This window comes from Mauremys mutica, chromosome 5, assembly GCF_020497125.1.
Source record: "Mauremys mutica isolate MM-2020 ecotype Southern chromosome 5, ASM2049712v1, whole genome shotgun sequence".
Taxonomy (NCBI): domain Eukaryota; kingdom Metazoa; phylum Chordata; order Testudines; family Geoemydidae; genus Mauremys; species Mauremys mutica.
The window spans coordinates 117110200-117136948 of NC_059076.1; the positions used below are offsets into that span (position 1 = coordinate 117110200).

At 44.1% G+C, this 26749-nt stretch overlaps 1 protein-coding gene across 2 annotated transcripts; it reads right to left on the reverse strand.

The window, feature by feature from the left end:
- Window positions 1-2902: 2902 nt before the first annotated feature.
- On the reverse strand, window positions 2903-26749 carry TMEM128 (transmembrane protein 128). Of its 2 annotated transcripts, XM_045019729.1 has the most exons (6): window positions 26593-26749; window positions 19199-19340; window positions 9871-10032; window positions 7965-8074; window positions 6112-6139; window positions 2903-3220 (listed from the first exon to the last, which is right to left on the reverse strand). In XM_045019729.1, the coding sequence occupies exons 1-4, from the start codon at window positions 26702-26704 to the stop codon at window positions 7975-7977; spliced, it is 516 nt and encodes a 171-aa protein (XP_044875664.1). In that variant the 5' UTR covers window positions 26705-26749; the 3' UTR covers window positions 2903-3220; window positions 6112-6139; window positions 7965-7974. The 2 variants fall into 2 exon arrangements, with proteins under 2 accessions (XP_044875664.1, XP_044875665.1); XM_045019730.1 differs by lacking the exon at window positions 2903-3220 and having other exon boundaries at window positions 4013-6139; window positions 19199-19337; window positions 26593-26744.

Below are 26749 nucleotides of genomic sequence, written 5' to 3' on the forward strand. Positions count from 1 at the left end.
TTTAATACATCTAACACCATTATAAATGCTGGAGGCAAGCAGAGTTTGGGGTGGAGGTTGACAGCTCGTGACCCCTCATGTAATGACCTCACAATCCTCTGAGGGGTCCTGACCCCCAGTTTAAGAACCTCTGCTTTAACTCATTAAATTTTGAGGACTTACTGATGAAGTTATTGTTAAAATAATTTTAATAGATTATAGTAAATGCAGGCCTCAACACAGGTTGTCAATTTCAGGTTTAAAATGATTACGAAAAAATTATTTAAATATTTAATAAATACACCCTGCATGTTAGGCAGAAAATACCACCTTTTTCCTCCACACCCTTCAATATTATACCAACTGACTGTGTCCAGCTGTTGTCTATTTTAGAGTCAGGGGCTTGTCTACACTACAAATACTTTGTGGGCATAGCACTCTTCCCAACTCAAATTGAGTACGTTCCACAATTCAAGAATGGTGATAAATTCTGAGAACCAGCAGACTGACTGAAGGATTAGAAAATATACCTTATAGTGAAACTCAGGAAGCTCAGTCTATTTAGCTTAAGAAACAGAAGATTAAGGGGTGATTCAAACAGTCTACAAGTACCTACATGGGGAACAAATATTGGAATATTTGCTCTAATATAGCAGCCAAAAGATAAAAGATTCAATGGCTGGCAGTTGAAGACAAGTTCAGACTAGAAATAAGGCACAATGAGCTTTAGCTATTGGAACAGTTTACCAAAGACCACAGTGGCTTCTCCATCACTGGCAACTAAAAATCTGATCTTGATTTAAAAAAAGATATACTTTAAAAGAATTGTCTTCAGGAAGTTCTATGGCCTGTATTATACAGGTCAGACTGGATTCCCTTCTGGCCTTGGAATCTATTAGCTTGTCATCAAAGTCTAACATTTACACAACTGTGGATCTGAAAAAACCCATGCCTGCTGGCAGTGCTGGTGGCAGAATTTAGCTTCTAAAATGTTTATTTACAGTCCAAAATTTAATAAGACATTCACAGCCAGTGACTTAACAATATTTCCTATCACTGCGATGTGTAGACTATCAGTACCTATCAAAACCCCTAACCAAATGCAAGATGGGTGAGCAGCTAGGACAAGTATTTCATAGGCTTCTACATGTCCATGTGCAGAAGAGCTCTTTTGCAGTTGGGCAAGACCCTGGCCTCAATTAATTTGTCCCAAGTGGTTATACAGAGTATTTATAATAGCTCAGTGTCTGTCAACATAAGCTAGCAATCAAGTTTTGGTAAATCAGGTATTCTAACCGTTTAGCATTCCAGACCCAGTTCAAGGAGACAGTCGAGCATATGCCTTGCTGTAACCTACTGCTCATCATGATTTGGGTGTAAAACAGTCATGAAGGGAGTGCCTCAAACTTGAGGTATAAGTTCTGTTTTGACAGTCCAGCCCAGGAGGCTGCTGGTTAGTGAACACTTCATAAAATTTAACTCCAATCAAGTTTGGGTCATTTCCGAAAACAGTGGATCAGTACATTTGCTGTCCTCTGCCATCAGAGATGGCTTGGAGTGCCCTACTACTAAGTCTAAATGCAGTATTCAAAAGTTATAAGCCTGTTAATATTAATTTAGGACTATATGGGCCCAAAGAGTTAAATGTGTTACTCTAACCCTGAAACTGTCCAACACTAAACAAGATTCAGGGTTTGGTATCCCTTAGCCTGCTTAGAACCATGGCACTATTAAAAATCTATTACCCTTTAATGAAAGTATAGCGAAGATAGTCAAAGCATTTAAAACGTAGAGTATTAATAAGGGGTTCATTTTAACAACCTCCCCCCTTCCATTTAGCAGGAGAGAGCTTTTAGAAAGATCCCTCTCACCCCCATTTTTTTTTTGTGACAGTCTCCCACCTGGTATTACAGATGGCCATAACTGTCCTTTTTGGGGAAAAGAGGTTAGCTGAGATGGGCTGGAGCTGCTAAACTCCAATCCTGTTTCCCAAAAGACAAAACAAGACACACTCACATGGGAAAAGAGAGGAATGAGCAAAGACAGAAAATGTAGGTTCGGTCTCTGACTTTCACATGCAACCTCACTGCTGGAAAAATGCAGGCACAAAACAGGGTCTCATTAGCCACTTTGAGACCTGGCAAACTTATACCAGCAGTAGGCCGTTTAGGTGCTGCCTTTCTGATCACAGACTTACAGCAGTGATGCAAAATATGCAGCCTTGACCAGCTAAGGCAGATCTTTTAGACCGAAGAAAAGAGGAGAGGGTACAAAAGAGAAGAAATAAAGCAACGTGTGCATGCATATATGAGAGACAGACATCACCCCTCCTCCCCAAGTGGTGGTAGAATTTAGCTGGAGCAGGTAGGTGTGGAAATGTCTTGTGTCCCTCTCTCTGGCCCAGGCTGGTCAGAACATCTCTCAGGATTAGGATAAAGATCTGGCGTCCCAGGAAATGGTGGTAGTGGCAGCAATGATGGGGAAGCTCACTCCTTCCTCTTCTCTTGTTTTTCAGTCAGAGCCTGCCAGCATTTCCCTCAAAGTTGCTTTTTGAGGCCCTCAAAAGGAAGTGATGCGTGAAATATTAACCAGATATGCCTAATTTTGAACACACCAATTTCAATCCATTGATTTCTGGTCCCACACTTGTTTGTCGGGTATGATCTTAACACAGTCCTTGAATTATATCAGTAGGCCTCTTTGTTTGGACTAATTTAATCTTCTCTCCCAACATTTGTTATAGGTTATTATAACACTTTATGAACTTTCACTTATTTTACAGTTGAGCTCATAATTAGGGTAAATTCATAGGGCCCAATTATTACAACATACCTGCTTCACAAATAGACATGTTAATGGTATTGGAGAACACAGTAATCAGATTGCTTAAGCAATTAGGTATTGAAAATGAATCACTCATCTATATATAAACTTTTTATTAAAAGCTTCCAGTCAGAACAGCTTTGTAAAATTAAGTGTGCTGCATAGTGTTATATTAATGCAAACATACAATTTAAGATTGCAAGTAACCAATTTATGTGCTTGATGTATACAATGACAGAACTACTATACCTGAGCAATAATATATTTGAGGCATCATGATAAATAAAATACATCTCAAATTTACATATATACACATGCAGAAACTGTAGGAATTTTTTAAAACAAGAAAAGTTGAAAACCCTGAGCCTGTGGAAAGTCTCCCTTTATTATTTGAGAATATTTCTTGCTCTCATTAGATCTGAAAGGTTAAAATTAAAAGAGACTTACTCAAGCGATCAACTTATTCTTCCAGCTAGTTCAAATAATACAAGTATAATTTTAATTTGATGAGTGACTTATGTTGCATGCTTTGAGTCAGGGCTGGTGCAAGGATATTTTGCGCCCTAGGCAAAACTTCCACCTTGTACCTCCTGCCCCTCTCCACCCCCGGAGCATCAATTATTATAAACGTTCAAAAATGAATACTGCATAATGCGGCATTGTTCATTAGAATTAATACACTTTTGGCTTGAAAATTTCATTATTTAGTCTACATATCTATCTGCCATGAGGCTGCATCAACTGAAAACGAAAAAAAATGAAATTTTATTCCTATCAGTTTTTTCTTGTTCATTATTCAAAGTAAAGGATAGAGAATACGTCACTTACTAACTATGAGTCATTATTTGAATTTCATCAACTGTTTGACAAACACTGATTAAGAGATCAAGATGACTTTTCCTTAAAATTAAGCAATGTTGATTGTAATCGGAAATACACCCTTTTTAGTCACGTATACTTCCTTCCTTCTTCCATATAAAAAATCTACTACATTTTATTCTACCTTTAGAATATTCAATTATTATTAATAAAATTTATAAAATTAGAATGGCGGATACTCCGTCATACAACAACTGACAATATCAATATGACAAATTTCAACGTACACACGTATGTTTATCATGTGCGAATATGCACCTCTACCCCGATATAACGCTGTCCTCGGGAGCCAAAAAAATTTACCTCGTTATAGGTGAAACCGTGTTATATCAAACTTGCTTTGCTCCAGAGCGCGCAGCTCCACCCCTCCCGGAGTGCTGCTTTACCACGTTATATCAGGTCACGTTATATAGGGGTAGAGGTGTACACTCAAATACTTAACATACACACACAATTGACACAAAGTATTAGCAAAATGATGCAGCAGCAATTGCCAGAGTCTTAGATCTGAAACAACTCAACAAAAATAGTTAGCCTCAGTCAACACCCTCTGAAAACTAGCAAACTTAGCATTATAAACAGTATGAACAGTTTACATTCCCACTGTGCATGACTAGTTGCATGACTAGTTGCCTTTAAATTTATATTAGTTGCCTTTACATTTACAGTAGATTTCCTTCTCACTGAGAAAGGAAAGGGAAATCTGGTTAATAGGCACTCTTCCATGTAATACACAAAAATAATTTAACAGCAGATAGCAAGGAGGAATGGTGAATACAGTGCAATTTAATTCCCCAAATCATGTATCAGAGAAGCAAACAAACATCAATAGAATAAGTTGCACTTGTACTTTTCATAACATATTTTCTCTAGGAAAGATCTTAAATGTACATGTCTGAATTGGCAAAGAAACACAAATATGTACTAATACGTTATGGATCAATAATTTTTCTCGACATAGGGCATATTTTCTGTTGCAGCATGGCTGCACACTGCTGGCAGAATCTGGCCATAGAGCCACGGGAGGGACACACCAGCAAAGGGGGAACCTCTAGTAACACCCATTCATTTGAGATGCTCTAATTTATGCCAGGGATACTAAAGTGGCTAACAATGGTACCAGGATCAAGGGTGTGCAAAGGTGAGGTATATACCATCTTTGAAGGCCTCTTTCCATACCTGCATGTGGCTTCTTTGCTATTGCAGATGATCTGGCCCCAAAATTTTAATGGAGGTACAGTAACAGGCAATAGAACAGAATATTTCTTTAAAGATCAAATATGGCATACCAGAAGTTTATAAACATTGTCAATCTAGACTGAGCCTGATTCACAGATTCCAAATACCAATAACTTAGCAGAAGATACACAAACAAAAATTGAACTGATAGACAGCCAGAACTCATCTCTTTGGGTATAAGCCTGGGTTAGAATTGCCATCTATTGTAGGATTAGTTTTAGAATTCAAATGTAATGAATAAGGTTTAATCGTGTTAAGTGGCACAACATTTAAATCAAAATCTTAAGTAGTTCCAAATCAACTGATTATTATTTTTAAACAAAATGCATTTAAGAATATATCCCTCGCTTGTTACCTACCTTTGTAATACTATACATAAACTTTGTCAAGAAATAGTTAGCAGGGTCATAGGTTTTGGGTCACTAAAATAGGTTCTACATTACTGCATTTATACTTTTTTTATAAAAGTCAAACAACTGACTGACAAGCTACTGTCTGAGATATTACACAACTTTTGCGTTTAAGCAGAGATTCTCAGAATTCTCATTTTTAAAAGGTATGACAGAGCACTGGAATTTAGTTTAAAAGGAAATTGTTGCCTTATAATTTGAAACAGCGAGCTATTTACATACAAAGCTTATGGAAACAAAACTTACAAAAATATTGGAGGGGCATCAGTTTCCAGTCAATTTCAAATTAGACTCTGCACACACACTTATAGTGCACTATGATTTGATGAGTCTGCATCATTAAATTCAGTACACAATTCAGAGGCTGTGTTCCGAATTCACTTGTGCTGTTCAAGTTGAAAGTTCTCGTCAATGTCAACTATTCAGAAGAGATGTGTTATCCAACTAACTTCCCATTCCAGACATCTGCTACTAACAACAGACCCTTCTATGACTCTTTAGTGACATCTTAATTTGATCAGTTCTTTAACTCAGTCTAGTAGCTTCTGAGCATTGCAGCACATGCACCCCCTTTCCCCCTACAAATTCCAACAATAACATGGCTAGTGACAGATGGAACTAGCATGAATGTTGAATTGATTTGCTTTTGTAAATGTGAATCAGACTCTTCATGTGATATTAAAGTTTTGAAATACAATATTGCCATGTTTTTCAGCGGAGGTTCACAAGGAACCCATAGTATTTAAACTTCGCACATAGTGTAGTGAACCAAGTTAGTTACCTCCTTGCAAAGGCAGATTTCTTGATACCTAGAAACTCAAAGAAATGTAAGGATTAGTTATATTATTTTAGTTCTTTTGTGCAAACAAAAGCAAAACCAGCATTACATATTGTCAGAACTATTAGTTATCTCAGATGTGGTAGCTTCAGAGTTAGAGACCGAGACTGAAAGAGTACATTACATTCTTCATCGCTGTGTTCACATAAAGGCATGCTGGCCTTGGGTTTACAGGGATAAGGGGGCAGAGGACAGGCTAACAAACTAGGCTGCCCTGTAACAACAGTCAGCCAGCCAGTGAACCAGCTTCTCTAGGAGGGGAGCTATCATTGGATAATCCAGATGTCTGTTGCACAGGGCAGTTAATAAAGAGCCAGGCTAAACGGAAGAGGGCCTCTTTCTTGGCTCCACCAGCTGGTATAAACTGTTTGCTGAACTGACATGGATATATGTGGTTTGTGTTGTGCAGCTTGGAATTTTTGTTTGTTTGCTTTACTTTACTTTCAGAGGATCACAATTTTGGGTTGTATAGCCTGTCAGATCCCCTTTTCAGGAGGGTAGTTACTGGGGTGGTTGTCTCAAATCTGCAAGGGGAAATTCTTTTCCCTTAGAAAAAGGTGGCTCACTTGCAGGAAGCATGAGCCACCTCATGAGGCTTAGTGGTTTCTCAAGCCATTCTGGATTGCAGACGAAGAAAGGCTATTGTTTAAGTGGGCAGAATAAGACCTAGGAATGGAATGCTCTGGATTTGAGCATCAAAAAAGGGGAGAAATGGTAACAAATGGGTGTCAATAGTTTTCTCCTTTTTCCTTTGCTACTAGGACAGATTGCCCCCAAAAGTAATCCTGTTCTGATTTAATAAAGTTTCAGCCACTTGGCCAAAAGTTCCTGATGTCTAAATTCATTGGTCTCTACTGCTTACAATCCAGACTGATAATGTTTTAGGTAAGGGTGAAAAAACTCCCCTCAGTTACCAGAGCATGTGGAATATGGGAAATAAGATACACAAAGTATGTGGGAGAAATGGAGGAGGAAACCTAAAAGTTTCCCGTCCTTGAACATGAGGTGCACAGGATGGGAAAAGGTTTAAGTGAAGAGTTTATGTTGCTTGAGGGAAAAGAAAAAATACTGCAATGTTCTTCTCAAATCACTAGTGCTCTAATACCGCATTTACAGGGATCACTGGGAATTTTAGTAAACTTTGGGCCAAGTTTTTCCCTTGAGGTAACATTTTAGTTAGGGACTTTGTTTTTTGCATATTTACCAATATACGTATTATTTTAAGACTATGTTAATGGCATATTGGGAACTTGGTTCTTCAGAGGTTAGCAACAGTCCCACCTCACTCCAATGCTCTTTAGAGAGCATGCTTTGCAATCCCTGCTTTTAGTCCCCATCTCTACCTGTAGCTGCCACTCCTCCTTTCAGCCAGCTAAAATGCCAGCAGTGTTCACTCACTCTCAGTCAATCAGCGATCCATCTCCCTGACAAGCCACTTAATCCTATTCCACAGTCCATTTCTTTCCTATGCTATGGCCAAAGCACAGGACACACACTGATATACCACCTACCCAACATCTCTACCCCATTAGCACCAACACAGCTGTGAAATTCCAACCCTGGCTCATTCCTGAAAGTTGAAAAACAATTCAGGAATGAAGGGGGAGAAGGGATTAGTTTACAGCATGTTAAAACTGGATATTTTGCATAAGGACTAATTTACAGACAAGATATTGACGAAACTTGTTAGAGTTCTGTTTCTTGCATTTGTGTTAGAGTGCAATTGGTTTATCAAATGAAAGTATAATTCAAAAGACAAGTTTGTGGATGTACAGAGATATTTTAAAAAGTATTACCTTAGGTGACTCAGCCCAGCAGTGACACAAGCATCACAACACCCATAAACTGAGTGAACAGCAACAGAGGGGTGAGAAATGACCATACAGGCCATAAGGCAATGTTGAAACTGGAAATAAAAACAAGAAGTTTAAATTTTTTTTTAGTACCGGTAGTTTTAATGTTGTGTACTATATCCTGCACATATTTGGCATATTGTACCAGAAGTAAGATTAAGGACTCTACACCCCAATCTTGAAAGATAAAATTTATTTGAAAACAGTATTGTAAAAAAAAAAAGTCTCCTTCTTCTACACAATCAATTTTGTTATGGTGTGAAAGACAACTCTATAGAAGTGGCACCATGCTATTACACACCTGTGCCACAATTCCTTGGTTTACTAGAAACCCTCCCAACAAAACAGCTATTAATTATTGTCCTATACAACAAATATTACAGCCATGGAAGAGACAGCATCAGTATAAGGAACTTTTAATTGTCTGTGTTTATGTAGGAAATAAGATGAGCAATTTGATTTTAAGATAGTGTTCAGGGCTGGCAGTTATGAAAAGCTTTTAGATCATCCATCTAAGCAGCCTTGATCATGAATTAACTGACAAGAGAACTCCAAGATATCCTTGTACAACCTGAGAATAAAATTTGACTTAAGCAACAAACAGAAATTTTAAACCAAGTGTGACCATTTTTCTTCTTTCACCTCCCTTTTGTTTTCAAATTTTGCAAAATGTATGTCATAAGGTCACCTATTGGCACTGTCTGAAAACTCATGCAATAGTGAAACTTTCAAAATTGGCTCCATCTTTTTTAAATTGAATTGGAAAGCAAGGAATACACAAACTAGTTGTTTTGCAGATTTCTTTTTCTGCATCCATGCACAATTGTTATAGACTGTGAATAAGAGTTTAGCATTATATAAAGCAAGGTGTCAGGCAGTAGCACTTCAGTAAAAGCCAAGTTATTTTTCAAGCATTTATAAGCTTTCTAAAAAAGCCACAGTTCAGAGTATATATTGAAATTTTTTTATTTAAAGTAGTGTTTGGCAAGTTTGATAAAAGCTATCTGACTGACCACCGGTTTGGCTATAAAGCAATTTGAGGTAGTTTTCACCTTGAAAAACAAACAGTTATACATAGAGAGTATTTAGTTTTGTCCTAACTTGTCAGTTATACACTATATTCTCAGCTTTATTTTTAACAATCATCTTTAATTTAACAAAACCAGCGAAGGACTTTTCTATCTTTGTAACACTGGAAAAAATAGAAGACCCAGTACACCTAGAAGTGGACTAAATATACAATTTCAACCATTACAGGCCTCAGTTCCAGTCTGCAATCACAACTTTCCAGCAATTAGGAATTCACTTTTTTCAATAAAAAGGAAAATGTAACCCAAAAATGATGGAAGTATGATGTCTAAAATTTTTGTTTCAGTAGTGGTTTATTCTCTTCATAGGTTTACCACCTTGATCTGGCATTTTTTACTTTCTCAACAATGTACTCTGTTGTATTTTTGATATAAGACATTTTGTTTTAAGGTTTTTAGAGAGACAAGGCCAGGTCTACCACCTTTACATTAAAAAAAAAAAATGAAACAATTACCATATATAAAGGCCGTTTGATTTACAGGAGACTACTCATGAAACAAGGTACTAGTAAACCAGAATAAGGGTGGCAGAATCTGATCCATGATCTCCAAGAATATTAATGGAAATAAGGACTTTATGCTAAATAGAACTAATTCAGGATGTGAGCAACATTACTGGACTTGACCAAAAACTACAGAAGTGACCATTCTATCAGTGTCCACTAGTGCTTCTAAATTCGAGAGGCTGTTGGCATTATCACTGGTAATCCCTATTCAGGTTTTGTAAAAGTTTTATGTATTTCTGAAGCACTTTAACTTACCAAACTGCTGCTGCAATAAAAGTGGCAGTTGTGACAGGTATCAGTACTGGATACTGGGCATCATAATCCTCAATTCCACAATACCACTCTAGATATATTATGCAGTAAAAAGCAATAGTTAAGCTTGCAACCAACAAACAGCTGCCGAGAACAATGCACCAACTGCAAAGAAATAAACAAATTAAATAGAGCAAAATTTCAGTTTGCATGTTATTATCCATCACTCTAATTCACAGTAGCGCCTTACTTCATAGATCTTTATTGTATTGTTGTAAACTCTGATCTTACTAAGAGTACATTACTTTCACAAAATACAACACATCTGTCTAAAACAAAGAAATTACTTAAGCATATCTTATGATACATAACAGCAAGAATAATGCATCACAATAATTCACAAAATTCAGTTACTTTCAGTGAGTCTCAGTAACTAGGGGGAATTAGAGAAGATCTACTCTGCAGTGTATAAATGTACTGGAACAATTCTTTTCGTTAGTCAAGCGCTGTCAACAGATTCTAAGAGAGTCGTAAATAGTTAGGCTCATGCCAGGTCTACACTAGCTATATGGACCAAAAGTGCTTTTGCTGGTATAGCTTACACCAACCATCAGAGTGAAATAAACTATACTACCAAAAGCATTTTTATGCCAGTATAACTGGATCTATTCTTGACTTTTGCTGATATACTGCTGAATCAGAAACAAAAACCAAAACAAAAACAAAAAAAACCACACAACCCCTTTAAACACCCTCCTTACTGATACTGCTATATTGGCAAAAGTATTTAGTTTAGATTTACCACATTCCCAGGCCAGAGGATAAAAGACTGTTACTTACCTTTGTAACTGTTCTTCGAGATGTGTTGCTCATATCCATTCCAGTTAGGTGTGTGAGCGCCGCATGCATGTTCGTCGGAAGATTTTTACCCTAGCAACACTCAGTGGGTCGGCTGGGCGCCCCCTGGAGTGGCGCCACTAATGGCACCGGATATATACCCCAGCCGACCAACCCGCCCCTCAGTTCCTTCTTGCCGGCTACTCCGACAGTGGGGAAGGAGGGTGGGTTTGGAATGGATATGAGCAACACATCTCGAAGAACAACAGTTACAAAGGTAAGTAACCGTCTTTTCTTCTTCGAGTGCTTGCTCATATCCATTCCAGTTAGGTGATTCCCAAGCCTTACCTAGGCGGTGGGGTCGGAGTGAGATGTGACGGAGTGCAGAACCGCCGAGCCAAAGGCTGCATCATCTCTAGATTGTTGGACCAGAGCATAGTGCAAAGCAAAGGTGTGAACCGATGACCAGGTAGCTGCACGACATATTTCCTGGATTGGTACATGGGCCAGGAAGGCGGCTGAAGAAGCCTGAGCTCTGGTGGAATGGGCAGTGAGATGGCCCGAGGGAACATGAGCCAAGTCATAGCACGTGCGTATGCACGCTGTCAACCACGAGGAGATCCTCTGAGAGGAGATGGGAAGACCTTTCATCCGGTTGGCTACTGCAACGAATAGTTGGGGGGGGGGGGGGGGGGAGAGACTTCCGGAACGGCTTCGTCCGATCAATATAAAAAGCGAGCGCCCTACGGACATCTAGGGAGTATAGCTGTTGCTCACGTGGGGATGCATGCGGCTTCGGAAAGAAGACCAGGAGGAAGAGGTCCTGATTGGTGTGGAAAGCCGATACCACTTTCGGGAGGAAAGCCGGGTGTGGTCGCAACTGCACCTTGCCCTTGTGAAAAAAAACAGTATACGGCGGGTCCACCATAAGCGCTCGCAGTTCGGAAACCCGTCTGGCCGATGTAATGGCTACTAAGAATACTGTCTTCCAGGACAGGTATAGCAGTGAGCAAGTGGCCAATGGTTCAAAGGGCGGACTCATGAGCCTGTTGAGGACTAGGTTGAGGTCCCAGGTAGGGGTAGGGTGGCGCACCTGAGGGTAGAGGCGCTCAAGGCCCCTACGGAATTTGGCAACTAAGGGGTGTGAAAACACTGTGTGGCCACTCTCCTCTGGGTGGAATGCGGAGATGGCCGCCAAGTGCACCCGCAAAGAAGACAACGCCAGGCCCTGCTGCTTGAGGGACCAGATGTAGTCTAGGATAGCAGGAATAGAGACCTCTGAAGGACAAGCATTCCATGCTTCAGCCCAGCAAGAGAAGCGCTTCCACTTGGCCAGATATGTGGAGCGGGTGGAAGGCTTTCTGCTGCTCAAAAGGATATGTTGTACCGGAGCAGAGCAGCGTAATTCCGATTCGTCTAGCCATGCAGGAGCCATGTTGTGAGGTGGAGGGCCGGCAGGTCCGGGTGACAGAGATTGCCGTGATCTTGGGTTATGAGGTCCGGGTGGAGTGGCAGAGAAATTGGGCTGGCTACGGAAAGGTCAAGGAGTGTGGTGTACCAGTGCTGCCTGGGCCACGCTGGTGCGATCATGATGAGATGTGCTTTGTCCTGGTGGAGTTTTATCAGGACTCTGTGGACCAGGGGAAACGGGGGGAAGGCGTAGAGCAGATGGCGCCTCCACGACAGGAGGAATGCGTCCGAGATGGACCCTGGTGACAGACCCTGGAAGGAGCAGAACTCTTGGCATTTCCTGTTCGTGCGAGACCCAAACAGGTCTATCCGGGGAAACCCCCACTTCTGGAAAATTGCATGAATAACGTCTGGCCTCAGCGACCATTCGTGGCACAGGAAGGATCTGCTCAGGCGATCTGCTAAGGTGTTCCTCACCCCTGGGAGAAAGTACGCCACTAGGTCTATCGTGTGGGCTATGCAGAATTCCCACAGCTGGATGGTCTCCTGACCGGGGGGGGGGGGGGGAGGAGAAGAGCGAGTCCCTCCCTGCTTGTTTATATAATACATGACCGGTGTGTTGTCCGTAAAGACTGAGACACAACGGCCGTTGAGTTGGTTCTGGAATGTCTGGCACGCCAGGCGCACCGCTCGTAGCTCTCGGACGTTGATGTGAAGCTCTAGCTCCTGTGACGACCAGAGGCCCTGGGTGCGAAGGTGACCGAGGTGAGCCCCCCATCCGAGGGATGACGCATCTGTCGTCAGGGATAGTTAGGGCTGGGGTGGATGGAATGGCAGCCCTGCACACACTTGGGATGGGGTTAGCCACCAGTCCAGGGAGCGTAGGGCACTCGGTGGAATGGTGAGTAATGTGTCCAGTGGGTCCCTGCCCGGACGATACACGGAATTCAGCCACGCTTGAAGGGGACGAAGGCGGAGTCTGGCGTATTTGGTCACATACATGCAGGCCACCATGTGACCTGGAAGGCTGAGGCAAGTACGAACCGAGGTCATGGGGGAGTTCTGCAGTCCTCGTATGATTTCCCGTGATTGCCTGGAATCGAGGCAGAGGCAGGTAGGCCTTGGCTAGAGTGGAGTCTAGGGTAGCTCCTATAAAATCCAGCCTCTGAGTGGGGACCAGGGTGGACTTTTCCACATTGAGCATCAGGCCTAACCGTGTAAATAGGTCCCTGACGATGCCTACGTGCTGCTGTACTTGCGCCTTGGAGGTCCCCCGGATGAGCCAGTCGTCCAGATACGGGAATACGTGAATCCCCTGTCGGCGGAGGTGTGCGGCGACGATGACGGCCATACATTTCGTGAACACCCTCGGGGCCGTGGAGAGGCCAAAGGGGAGGACCGCAAACTGGAAATGTCGATGACTGACCGTAAAACGGAGAAACCTCCTGTGCGGAGGAAAGATGGCGACGTGAAAATATGCGTCCTTCATATAGAGGCGGCATACCAGTCTCCAAGGACGGGATAATGGTCCCCAGGGAGACCATGCGGAACTTCAACTTTACCATGAATTTGTTGAGGCCTTGCAGGTCTAGGATAGGTCTGAGGGCCCCTTTGGACCTGGGGATCAAGAAGTAGCGGGAATAAAACCCCTTGTCCCTTTCCTCTTTTGGTACCTCCTCTATCGCTCCGATGGCGAGCAGTGTCTGCACCTCTTGTAAGAGGAATTGCTCGTGAGAGGGGTCCCTGAAGAGGGACCGGGATGGGGGGGGTGTGGAAAGGCGGGGGTGAAACGAACTGGAGGTGGTATCCATGTTCCACTGTGCGTAGGACCCAGATATCTGAGGTCAATTGGGACCACGCCGGGAGGAAGTAGGAAAGGCGGTTGGAAAAAGGAGGAAAAGAATCCTGTGTAGAAACTGGCACGCCGTTCTTGGGCGAACCTTCAAAAGGTAGATTTCGGCCCCGCCGGTGGCTTGGAGGGACCGCGGTTCTGGCCCACCTGGGGTCCTGACTGTCGTCTACGCACCACTCGACCACGTCGCCTACCGGAGTCTTGCCTGTGCCTGGGCACAAAGTACGGGCGGTAAGGTTGGGGGCGGAAAGGCCAGGGGTAGAAAGGCCTGCGTTGGGTCACCGGTGTGTGCATTCCCAAGGTACGCATGATGACCCTATTGTCTTTCAAGCTTTGAAGCCTGGGGTCCGTTTTCTCCGAGAACAGGCCCTTGCAGTCGAAGGGCAAGTCCTGGATCATGTATTGTAGCTCTGGTGGGAGATTGGAGATCTGGAGCCAGGAGATGCGCCTCATGGTGATGCCAGAGGCCAGAGTCCTGGCTGCAGAATCGGCCGCATCCAAGGAGGCCTGCAGGGAGGTTCGAGCCACCTTCTTCCCTTCCTCCAGGAAAGCAGCAAATTCCTGGCGAGAGTCCTGCGGGAGCAGCTCTTGAAACTTGCCAACCTCCGTCCAGGTGTTGTGGCTGTAACGGCTCAGCAGTGCCTGCTGGTTTGCTACCCGGAGTTGTAGGGCACCCGCAGAGTATACCTTGCTACCGAGCAGGTCCATCCACCTAGCCTTCTTAGACTTTGGGGCTGGCGCTTGCTGGCCGTGACGTTCCCTTTCGTTGACCGATTGGACAACCAGGGACGAGGGGGGAGGGTGGACATATAGGTATTTGTACCCCCGAGAGGGCACCATGTATTTACGTTCCACGCCCTTCGCCGCAGGGGGGATGGAGGCGGGTGACTGCCATAGAGTATCAGCATTAGCCTGTATCGTTCTGATGAATGGCAGAGCTACTCTGGTGGGAGTGTCCGCAGACAAGATACTGACTACCGGATCCTCCACTTCTGGTACTTCCTCTACCTGCAAGTTCATATTTAATGCCACCCTCCTGAGGAGGTCCTGATGGGCCCTTAGATCTACTGGCGGTGGACCCGAGGAGGAGGTCCCTGCCACCGCCTCATCCGGCGAGGAAGAAGAGGAAACGCCAGGAACGAGCGTGTCTTGTCCAGCCTCTGGGTCCTGAGCCAGCTCATGCTCGAGAGGTGCCAGTGAGGTCAAAAGATGGGTCGGCGGGTCCTCTGTCTCAGTTGGAGGGGGACGGCTTACTGTGGCCTCTGGCGCACGTGACTCCGATGAGACAGTGCGAGTGGGAGGCAGCGGAGCACCTTGGGCCTGGTGGTATGCCCAAGGCATCCAAAAACCCCATTGCCGAGGGTCCTGGTCTGGGTACCGGGCTTCTTGGAAGACTCCCGCGGGTACCTGGGAATCATGCTCCTCAGCATAGTAACTGTCAGCTCGGGACGACACAGACGCGTGCCTGGAGAGCCACGGACGAGCAGAGAAGCCTTGCGCAGACGTGCCCACCGATCTTGTTCCCCTATGCCTCGGGGATCGGTGCCGGGAAACATCGTGGTAGCTAGAGCAAGATCGGGACCTGCGACCAGGCCGGTGCCGGGAGGTCGACTAAGATCTCGAATTGTGGTGCCTTGAATGGCTCCGAGAGGCACGGTGCCTGTAGCGGTACCGGGATCTGGAACGGTGCCGTGAGTACCGAGCCGGGGAACGACAGAACGATCAGTGCCGCGAGTCAGACCGGTGCGGTGTGACAGAACGGTGCCAGGACTGCGAGTGGCGTTGAGATCGACGGTGAGAGCGGGAGCGTCGTCGAGACCTGCAACGTCCATGAGACCGCGAACATGAGCGGTGCCGGTCTGTTGCGCTGACAGAGGTTGGTCTAAGCAAGGCTGGCTTGCCAATGGATTGAAACGCCCGCACCGGCGGTGCCGAGGGCGAAGGCAATGCCGAGTCTGTCAGGGCAATCAGGTCTTTTGCTGCTGCGAACACCTCCGGTGTGGATGGTACGGTGAGCTCTACCGCGGCGGGTGCCGGGGAGGTCACCGGCTCCGGACTTGACGGCCTTTGCGGGGCCGGAGTCGACAGTATCGGCACAGTCGGTGGTGCCGGCGCAGTCAGTGCCGTGCCAGGTTTCGGTGCTGGGCGGTCCGATCTAGGCGCACTCTGTGGTCTTGGTGCGGGCGGTGCAGAGATGGCAGCAGCCTTCGTTTTCTTTGCCTTCGGTGAGAGGGAGCGCCTCTGGGCCGATTTTGGTGCCGGCGGCGTCCAGTGCTGAGAAGTCTTGTGCAGACTGGGGTGGCCCGGTGCCAAGGAGGTACTTCTTGTCTCCGACTGAGCGGCGGCCGGTGCTGAGGAAGGAGGGGTGAGAGCCGCCTCCATGAGGAGCTGTCTGAGTCTTAAGTCCCGCTCCTTTTTAGTGCGTGACTTAAAAGCCTTGCAAATGGGGCACTTAGCAGATAAGTGCAATTCCCCAAGGCACTTCAAACAGGAGTCGTGTGGATCTCCTGTTGGCATTGGCCTGTGACAGGCCGAGCACGGCTTGAAGCCCGGGGAGCCGGGCATACGCTCCGGCACCGGGTGCGGGGAGGGGGCTAATCCCCAAACCCCGCTAACTAATACTACTCTAACTATATTAATAAAACAGTAAATAGAACTAAAATATATATATATATATATACACACATACATACACACACACACCACACACACACACACCCCTATCTACAGAATAATGACGAGAAAAAACTATGAGGAAGCTAGAGAAGTGGAGGTCAGCTAACCCGCACTCCACTGTTCCAACGACCGACACGGGAGGTAAGAAGGAACTGAGAGGCGGGTGGGTCGGCTGGGGTATATATCCGGTGCCATAGTGGCACCACTCCAGGGGGCGCCCAGCCAACCCACTGAGTGTTGCTAGGGTAAAAATCTTCCGACGACCGTGCACGCGGCGCGTGCACACCTAACTGGAATGGATATGAGCAAGCACTCGAAGAAGAACCACTACATTTGTTTTTTATATGACAGTTTATTGTGTAGTTCTTATATAAAAGTGAAGTTCTGAGCTTTTCATTGAACATTATCAAACACTGGGTGCTGGCTGGCGAGTCTTGCCCACATGCTCAGGGTTTAACTGATCGCCATATTTGGGGTCGGGAAGGAATTTTCCTCCAGGGCAGATTGGCAGAGGCCCTGGAGGTTTTTCGCCTTCCTCTGCAGCATGGGGCACGAGTCACTTGCTGGAGGATTCTCTGCAGCTTGAGGTCTTCAAACCACAATTTGAGGACTTCGATAACTCAGACGTAGGTTAGGAGTTTGTTATAGAAGTGGATGGGTGAGATTGTATGGCCTGCATTGTGCAGGAGGTCAGACTAGATGATCATAATGGTCCCTTCTGACCTTAAAGTCTATGAGAAGCCTTCCTGAATTAACTAAAGTTTAACTCCACTTAGTTCTGCTGTATTGCAACCTTTGGGAAAAAGTTATCTTTTTTAAATACATAGTATTATCTTGTTTTCAATTGCTAAAACATAGGATTTTCTCAGATCATTCTCACGCTGAAAGTTAGTTAAATGCTTTAATAAACTTGCACATCTACAAACTCATTACAGGATTCTAATAGAGTCAAACAGTTTAATACACTGGCTAAACAAAACCATAAGGAAAAATTATTTCAAATCCAAGCATAACAGTGTATGGAACTCAATGGTATGGAACTTCGAAAGCTAACAAATTATGGACTATAGGAGGTAAGAACCTAATTTTCTTCTAGGAGGTAAGAAACCAATTTTTTAAATTATTTTCTGGTGAAATATGTCCTAATAGAGTTCAAATATGCTCAGCTTCACAAATGAAGTGAATTTATAATCACCTCAGTTGAATTTACTAAACCACAACAAGTATCAGAGGGGTAGCCGTGTTAGTCTGGTTCTGTAGAAGCAGCAAAGAATCCTGTGGCACCTTATAGACTAACAGACGTTTTGCAGCATGAGCTTTCGTGGGTGAATACCCACTTCTTCAGATGCAAGTCTTGCATCTGAAGAAGTGGGTATTCACCCACAAAAGCTCATGCTGCAAAACGTCTGTTAGTCTATAAGGTGCCACAGGATTCTTTGCTGCTTAAACCACAACAGACAGCAGAGCAACTGTCTTTGTCCAAGAGATCACCTGCTCTGAAATATTGTAGCAAAGCTCTTAGATGTGCACAGGTAGAGACAAGGGGACACTTGGGACCTTATTCTGCTAGGAGCTAAGTGCTCTCAAATCATGGGGGACTGAACAGCTCAGCACAGATTTGGACTCTTAACCACATCTGGGGTCAGATTTTCAAAACTGCTCATCACGCACCAGCCCAATTGAAAACAATGCAAAGGTGTTAGTGCATTCCTATAATCTAGTTAAGTCTTTCTACTCTATTCAGGAAGAAAGTTATTGATCTGATCCTAAACTGGTAATTCTATTGAAGAGCCTGCAGTCTCTGACACCAATCCTGCAAATATGCACTTTATTACTATGGGTAGTCACACTGAACTCAACGGATTATTCATAGTAGTAAAGTTTAAGCACATGTAAGTGTTTGCACAACTGAGGCCTTATAAAATATTTAAAAGACCCAATCCTCAATTTGCTCCTTTAAAACTAATGGATATTTTGAATTAATGGTTTCAACTTAACCCCCCCCCCCCCCCAACAAATACATTAGCTCTGTAAACTAATGCCATAGGACAAATAGCCATAAAAATAAATATTACCTTTTTAGCCTTTGGCATCTATCTTAAATCCAGGTATTATCCCCTCATTTTTACATTTTAATTCCCTTTCCCTCACTCTCAAGGGTACAGTAAGCCATCCTTGATTAAAGGTGTTCACTTCTTTCAATCTCAAATAAATTTTCCAAAAACAGGCAGAGGAGTTTCTACAGAGCCAAAGGAAGACACAATATGTCCTTTCCAAAAATGTAACCAACATGCTACCCAATATAGGACCAAAAGACAGAGCAAGTTCTAAATTCTGATCCCATGCACTATAGCAAAATAATGTACTATAATTCGATTACAGGGTCCTGTGTTACTGTACAAGAAAAATCTTGTAAAGCTTGTATGGAAAAATTAACTTTTTAATGTCACAAAGATGAAATCTACAGTAATAATGCAAAGTTTAGAAATACAATGTTTTGTGTATGATGTTGAAGACATGCATAGAACTTTTCTTTTTAAGAAGAGGATCCCTTACCTATCTGCTTGAATGGTCTCTTTAATAGTTTTAAAAAATTCAACATAGTATGTCACAGCAATTGATGCCAAAATCCAGAATGCAGAGTGAATATTAAGTCTGGGAAGAGGCTTCTCTTTTTTCTCCACATTTGTAGATTCTTCTGGAAATAAAACCATGATTACTCTGTTATAACTATCAGTAAATGGAGTATCGTTTTATTAAAATAAAATAAGACACTTAAACCTTCTAATTCATTCTTCTTTAGAGATTAACGTATTCACTATAAAAATTTATTTTGAATTAAAAAGGAAGCATTCTAAAAAGGTTCTGCACATTTCCTGAAATAAAAACAAAAACGAAGCAAGGTGCCTTTTGATAAAAAAGTAAATAACCAGCATATGTTCTGTTTGTGTATCTTGACAGAAACATTAACAGCTGTTTACATTGCTGAAAAGGTTATTTAATCACTTAAGAATCACCTATTATAATGAAAGAATATATTTGTTTGATATGAAAGACACACATGGAAAGGTAAGACCAGTGTTCCACACACTAATTTCTTTGCATCCATTTTCATTAACTCTGATGTTTGCAAGCTGAATTTCCCCATAGATCATCTTCCTACCAGGGCTGGTGCAACCCCTAGGCGAACCAGGTGGTCACCTAGGGTGCCAAGTGGTTGAGGGTGCCAAAAAGCGGTGCCCTGGCTCAGCAGGGAGGAGCCGCCTTCTGGAGGCACCGGAGAGCCAGAGCGTCAGGTTGTGCGGGCAGTGAGCCCCAGCCATGGAGGAGCCGGTGAGGCACGGAGGGGCAGCAGCCCCGCAAAGGCGGCGGCGCTGCTAGCAGAGAGCAGCCGCGTCCCCCATCCCTCCTGCCCAGGCTGCAGCCCGGCGGCCCCTCCCCCCTCGGGGAGCTCCTGCAGGCTGCAGCAGATGCACACGGGCGGCAGACCCGTGCACTCGGGCTCTGCGGCTCCCAGGCATGTGAACCATCGCTGGGGCATGGGGCCGAGCCTGCTCCAAGAGGGGCAGCGGCGGTGGCTCACACTCCTGGGAGCCACAGAGCCAGAGCACAGCGAGGGAGGAGCCGGGGGGGTGCACAGGGGCCGCTGCCGGGACGCAGCCAGAGCAGGCGTGCCCCCCGGCTCCCTCCTCACCGCGCTCAGATTCTGCGGCTCCCAGGCGTGTAAGCCGCTGGTGCCGCCACTGTCCGTCCCAGAGGGCTCCGGCGATCTGTGGAGGACAGAGGTGGCGGGCGGCATATGAATGCGCAGCCGCCTCCTCCCCAGGCTCCAACTTTCCCGGCTCCCGCCGCTCTCCAGCCCGTGTGCCCCGGCCGGGTGCTTCCCCACACAGCAGCAGCTGGAGCTGCGGGGGGGGGAGGGGGGCAAGAAGTTGCTTCAGGCCTCGCGGTACAGGGAGCTGGGTAACTTGGAGCCCAGGGAGGAGACGGATGCGGCGGGCAGCATCCGACCACGCCTCTGCCCCCGCAGATCGCCAGAGCCCGACATTGGCTCCTGCCCTGGGAGCAGCAGTGGGAGGTGGTACAGGACTAGGAGGGGTGCTCCTGTGGACCATGGCAACCAGGCAGAGTGGGGTTCCCGGGAAATGTCCCTGACCATCGCCGTCTGGCTGGCTTGGCAGGAAACCTTCGTGGCACCGACCCCTAGAGCTGATGACCTGAACCTGGGAGTTGTAAGCTGCAGCCACTTGGGGTCCCCTTCCCCTCATGTCGCATGGGCCAAGCCTCAACAGTTCAAAATCCCCCCTGGACTTTCTAGTTGTATTTCCCTGTATGGATTAATCTGGGATATCTATGAGAAAACAACCTATTAAAAAGTTACATGATTAAATACTTGATATTTGCATTAACCTAACTTTCAAAAATATGCCCCAACTTTTTTTATTTGCAGTGTTTAAATCAAGAAAACAATTCCAGCTGCAATGATGTATCCTGCTCTTTAAACTGTTCAGAAACCACAGCATACAAATAAATCAATGTAGCTAACATTTTAAAAAGTAATTCAACTGATAATAAAACACAGCCACATAACTAGAAAAATCATGCCAAGACTGTTGGTTTCACACTTTCCACATAAGGAAGTGATTAGTAAAGTAGGAAACACATATTATGCGTAAGCGGAGTCAATGTCAAATAGAAACAGAAGTTTCAGTAAATATTAGTTTAAACTTAAAGACAAACTTTACAATATGAAATCATATGGGAGGGACCTATTTTATAAAGAACATTTTTCAAAAAAGCACTTTTCAGCAGTTGTTGGAAAGTTGTCAGGTCATTTTTAAGTAGAGATGTCAAAGGTCTGCAAATCTGTTATTGAACTTATTACTATGAACACTTGAGAAGGACCAGGGTGATGGGGTTTAGCTACAGGGACACACGATTTTATACAATCCCTTATGCTGTCACATTATTTTAAAGAGACAAAGTCCATCTTTTATTGGACCAACTTCTGTTCATGAGAGGGACAAGTTTTCGAGCTACACAGAGTTCTTCTTCAGATCTGAAAAGGTACTAACAGTGTCACAGCTAAACACTAGATCTAACAGACAGTTTAGCACAAGTAGTTAGCACATATTCAAGGGGACCATTCAAGGTGAAGTAGCCCATTAACTCCCTTGTAATCCCAGGACAAAAGGGGAGATTAGTGGGCTGCAGGTTGTTGTAATTAACCATAAATCCAGTATCTTTATGAAGATCATGATTTTTAATGTCTAGCAACGTTTTGAATTCAAGCTCCTGGGCTCATCTTTTGAACAGTGTTTTGCAGCTTTCCTTTGAGGATGAGGACTGATAGGTCAGATATCGAGTGATTTTGTGGGGGCCCAACTCATGAGTTCTGAATGTTTGAGGTTGGCAATACTGAATATTACATCATGTCACCAAAGAAATTTAAGTCAACGTTTCTCAAACTTTTTCACAGGCTGCATTTTATAGTTATTGTTTCAGGGCCAAATCCTCCCTCTCTGACAATCACACTGTATCCAAATATGGTAACCCTACATACGCCAGCTCTGCATTGCGGGCACAAGTGTACTGCTTCACCTCGGTACAAAGTGGCAATGATGTCATTTTTCTCGTCACGTGCAGCCGTTACCTGTTCTGACAGGCTGTTTAAAATACTAAGTTTACTAGTTTTCGGAGGGTGTTGACTGAGGCTAACTATTTTTGTTGAGTTGTTTCAGATCTAAGACTCTGGTAATTGCTGCTGCATAATTTCGCTAATACTTTGTGTCAATTGTGTGTGTATGTTAAATATTTTAGTGTATATGTTTATTATGTGCAGGTTGTTGAAATTTGTCATACTGATATTGTCAGTTGTTGTATGACGGAGTATCCGCCATTCTAATTTTATAACTTTTATTAACAATAATTGGATATTCTAAAGGTAGAATAAAATGTAGTAGATTTTGATATGAAAGAAGGAACTATATGTGACTAAAAAGGGTGTATTTCTGATTACAATCAACATTTCCTTAAAATTAAGCCGTCATCTTGATCTCTTAATCAATGTTTACGTCAAACAGTTGATGAAATTCAAATAGTGACTCAGTAAGTGACATGTATTCTCTATCCTTTACTTTTAATAGTGAACAAGAAAAGAACTGATAGGAATAAAATTTAATTTTTTTTCGTTTTCAGTTGATGCAGCCTCATGGCAGATAGATATGTAGACTAAATAATTAAATTAATAAATTTTCAAGCCAAAAGTGTATTAATTCTAATGAACAATGCCACATTATGCAGTATTCATTTTTGAATATTTATAATAATTGATGCTCCGGGGATGGGAAGGGGCAGGAGGCAAAAGGTGGAAGTTTTGCCTGGGGCGCAAAATATCCTTGCACCGGCCCTGACTCAAAGCATGCAACATAAGTCACCCATCAAATTAAAATTATACTTGTATTATTTGAACTAGCTGGAAGAATAAGTTGATTGCTTGAGTAAGTCTCTTTTAATTTTAACCTTTCAGATCTAATGAGAGCAAGAAATATTCTCAAATAATAAAGGGAGACTTTCCACAGGCTCAGGGTTTTCAACTTTTCTTGTTTTAAAAAATTCCTACAGTTTCTGCATGTGTATATATGTAAATTTGAGATGTATTTTATTTATCATGATGCCTCAAATATATTATTGCTCAGGTATAGTAGTTCTGTCATTGTATACATCAAGCACATAAATTGGTTACTTTCAATTTTTAAATTGTATGTTTGCATTAATAAAACACTATGCAGCACACTTAATTTTACAAAGCTGTTCTGACTGGAAGCTTTTAATAAAAAGTTTATATACAGATGAGTGATTCATTTTCAATACCTAATTGCTTAAGCAATCTGACTACTGTGTTCTCCAACACCATTAACATATCTATTTGTGAAGCAGGTATGTTGTAATAATTGGGCCCTATGAGTTTACCCTAATTATGAGCTCAACTGTAAAATAAGTGAAAGTTCATAAAGTGTTATAATAACCTATAACAAATGTTGGGAGAGAAGATGAAATTAGTCCAAACAAAGAGACCTACTGATATAACTCAAGGACTGTGTTAAGATCATACCCGACAAACAAGAGTGGGACCAGAAATCAATGGACTGAAATCGGTGTGTTCAAAATTAGGCATATCTGGTTAGTATTTCATGCATCACTCCCTTTTGAGGGCCTCAAAAAGCAACTTTGAGGGAAATGCTGGCAGGCTGACTGAAAAACAAGAGAAGAGAAAGGAGTGAGCTTCCCCATCATTGCTGCCGCTACCACCATTTCCTGGGATACCAGATCTTTATCCTAATCCTGAGAGATGTTCTGACCAGCCTGGGCCAGAGAGAGGGACACAAGACATTTCCATACCTACCTGCTCCAGCTAAATCCTACCACCACTTGGGGAGGAGGGGTGATGTCTGTCTCTCATATATGCATGCACGCGTTGCTTTATTTCTTCTCTTTTGTACCCTCTCCTCTTTTCTTCTGTTTAAAAGATCTGTCTTAGCTGGTCAAGGCTGCATATTTTACATCACTGCTCTAAGTCGGTGATCAGAAAGGCAGCTCCTAAATGGCCTACTGCTGGTATAAGTTTGCCAGGTCTCAAAGTGGCTAATGAGACCTTGTTTTGTGCCTGCATTTTTCCAGCAGTGAGGTTGCACGTGAAAGTCAGAGACCGAATCTACATTTTCTGTCTTTGCTCATTCCTCTCTTTTCCCATGTGAGTGTGTCTTGTTTTGTCTTTTAGGAAACAGGATTGTAGTTTAGCTGCAGTAGCAGCTCCAGCCCATCTCAACTAACCTCTTTTCCCCAAAAAGGACAGTTATGGCCATCTGTAATACCTGGAGGGAGACTGTCAAAAAAAAGGGGTTTGCCAAAACCTGGTTAGGGGTTTTGATAGGTACTGGTAGTCTACACATCGCAGTGATAGGAAATATTGTTAAGTCACTGGCTGTGAATGTCTTATTAAATTTTGGACTGTAAATAAACTGTAAGACTGGAGGGCGCAAAATATCCTTGCACTGGCCCTGCTTCCTACCAATGTCACATGCCAAGTTTTCAATTTCAGGAGCTAGCTGGATATGCAGAGGATATTAACTGTACTTAAGTTACTGTAAAAAAGTGATTACATGGAAATTTAGATTTTTCTAGAATTCTCACTGTAAGATCTGAGCACCTTACAAATTTTAGAGGAGACAGAATCACTATAAAGGCAAAGGAGCATGCAGTTTTGAAGGCAAAGGTGTATGTTCTTTTACCTGCGATGCTGAAAGACCAACTCATTAAACAAGACACATACACTGTTAGAATAAACTAAACTAAATTGATGGGAATACCTGTGGAAATATTTGCATGTTTGAATATTTCACATATTTTAAGCCTCCTTTATTATGACAAGCACATTATTTATAACGGCTCTGGATTTGCCTCTCTGTTCCCTAGTACTAAACAGTAACACCTTTGCCATGGTAATATATATATATATATATAACTTAACTTTACATTTTTCTGTGATTTGCATAATCATTTGCTAAATCAATTACTTCTAAATTTACCTAACTTACCACTTTGGAACCTCCCTTTGTCTCAACCCCCTTTGGTCCACAGTTCCAGGGCCTTTATGCTGCCTAAAAAAACCTGCTTTGAGATCTTATTCTTGTATTCCTGAGATCCTCTACAACAGGGGTTCCCAAACTTGGTTCGCAGCTTGTTCAGGGTAAGCCCCTGGCGGGCCGCGAGGCGCTTTGTTTACCTGAGCGTCTGCAGGTATGGCCGCTTGCAACTCCCAGTGGCAGCAGCTCCCGTTGGCCGGGAACAGCGAACCACAGCCACTGGGAGCTGCAAGCGGCCATACCTGCAGACGCTCAGGTAAACAAAACATCTTGCAGCCCACCAGGAGCTTACCCTGAACAAGTCACGAACCAAGTTTGGGAACCCCTGCTATACAACAAGGGTGAGAGACCTGTGTGATTTTTTTCTTCCTCCCCTTTTTGTACAGTTCTTCTTCCTCATCACCCTCCCTTCTCTTATTAATATTTTAATAGCTTCATAATGAATAAATTACTGCAACCTGATGTCTGACACCCCTAAAAATTAACAAGAACAAAGTACTGATAAGCTCTCCTCAGCTGCTGTCTCTGTTGAGGGAGGGGGGCGGGCTGGCATAAGGGGCAGAGCATATATATGGGCCAGCTATTGGAACTCACACAAGGGGTTTTGTCCACATGAGAAAGTGTAGTTCAAGGTACCACCCCCTCGCACAGCACACACACACACACCCCTACCGTGGATGTAGTTATTGCAGGGTATGCAGCAACCATAACAACAACAACAACAGGTTGTATAATATAATCTGGTGTGGCCACTGGTATAATAGTGGCCACACCAGAGTTTTACTGGTGTTAACTACTTCAATTAAAAACCTCTAGGCGACACACTTAAACCCCTAAAATCTAAGTGTAGAGCAGGCTTAGAAGGTGCTGCCTCCAGTGTAATACTCCTAGAACTGGTGCAATTTCTCCCCTGGACCGTAACTCTACCTCAGCCACCGGCAGCCCCAGCGTGACTGTCTCCCCTCCCCACATCAGCCCTGAGGCTCCTTCTCCCTGCCTGTCTCCTTTGGCTCCGCCTGCCCCGCACCCCAGCTTCGCCAGGATGCCCGGCAGGCACAGCGCGCTCTAAGAAACGCACCGGATTCCAGGGGGGGGGGAGCCTCCCTCCGCCCCCCGCCTGCCCGCAGCAGACGCCGCTGTTCCCGCGCGAAGGCACTCGGCACAGGGGCGCGCGGGCCCTGGGCCGCCCTCTTCTCCCAAGGTCGTGGGGAGAGGGGGAGGCGCCGTACTGCACCCGGGCAGCGGTCACGCACCGCCCCGCGCTAAAGTGGGGGGGTCCCCCCACAGGCTCCAGGAATCACCTACCAGCCACTCCCCCGGGGGGAGGCTGTAGCAGCAGAGCCTGGGGCTCTACCTCCTCCCTCAGGTGGCGTCTCAGCCGTAGCAGCGGGTCCCTGTCACCCATCCCAGCCGCCATCTTGGGCTGCTCCGGAAGTGACGCCGGGAGGAAGTACCGGTAGGA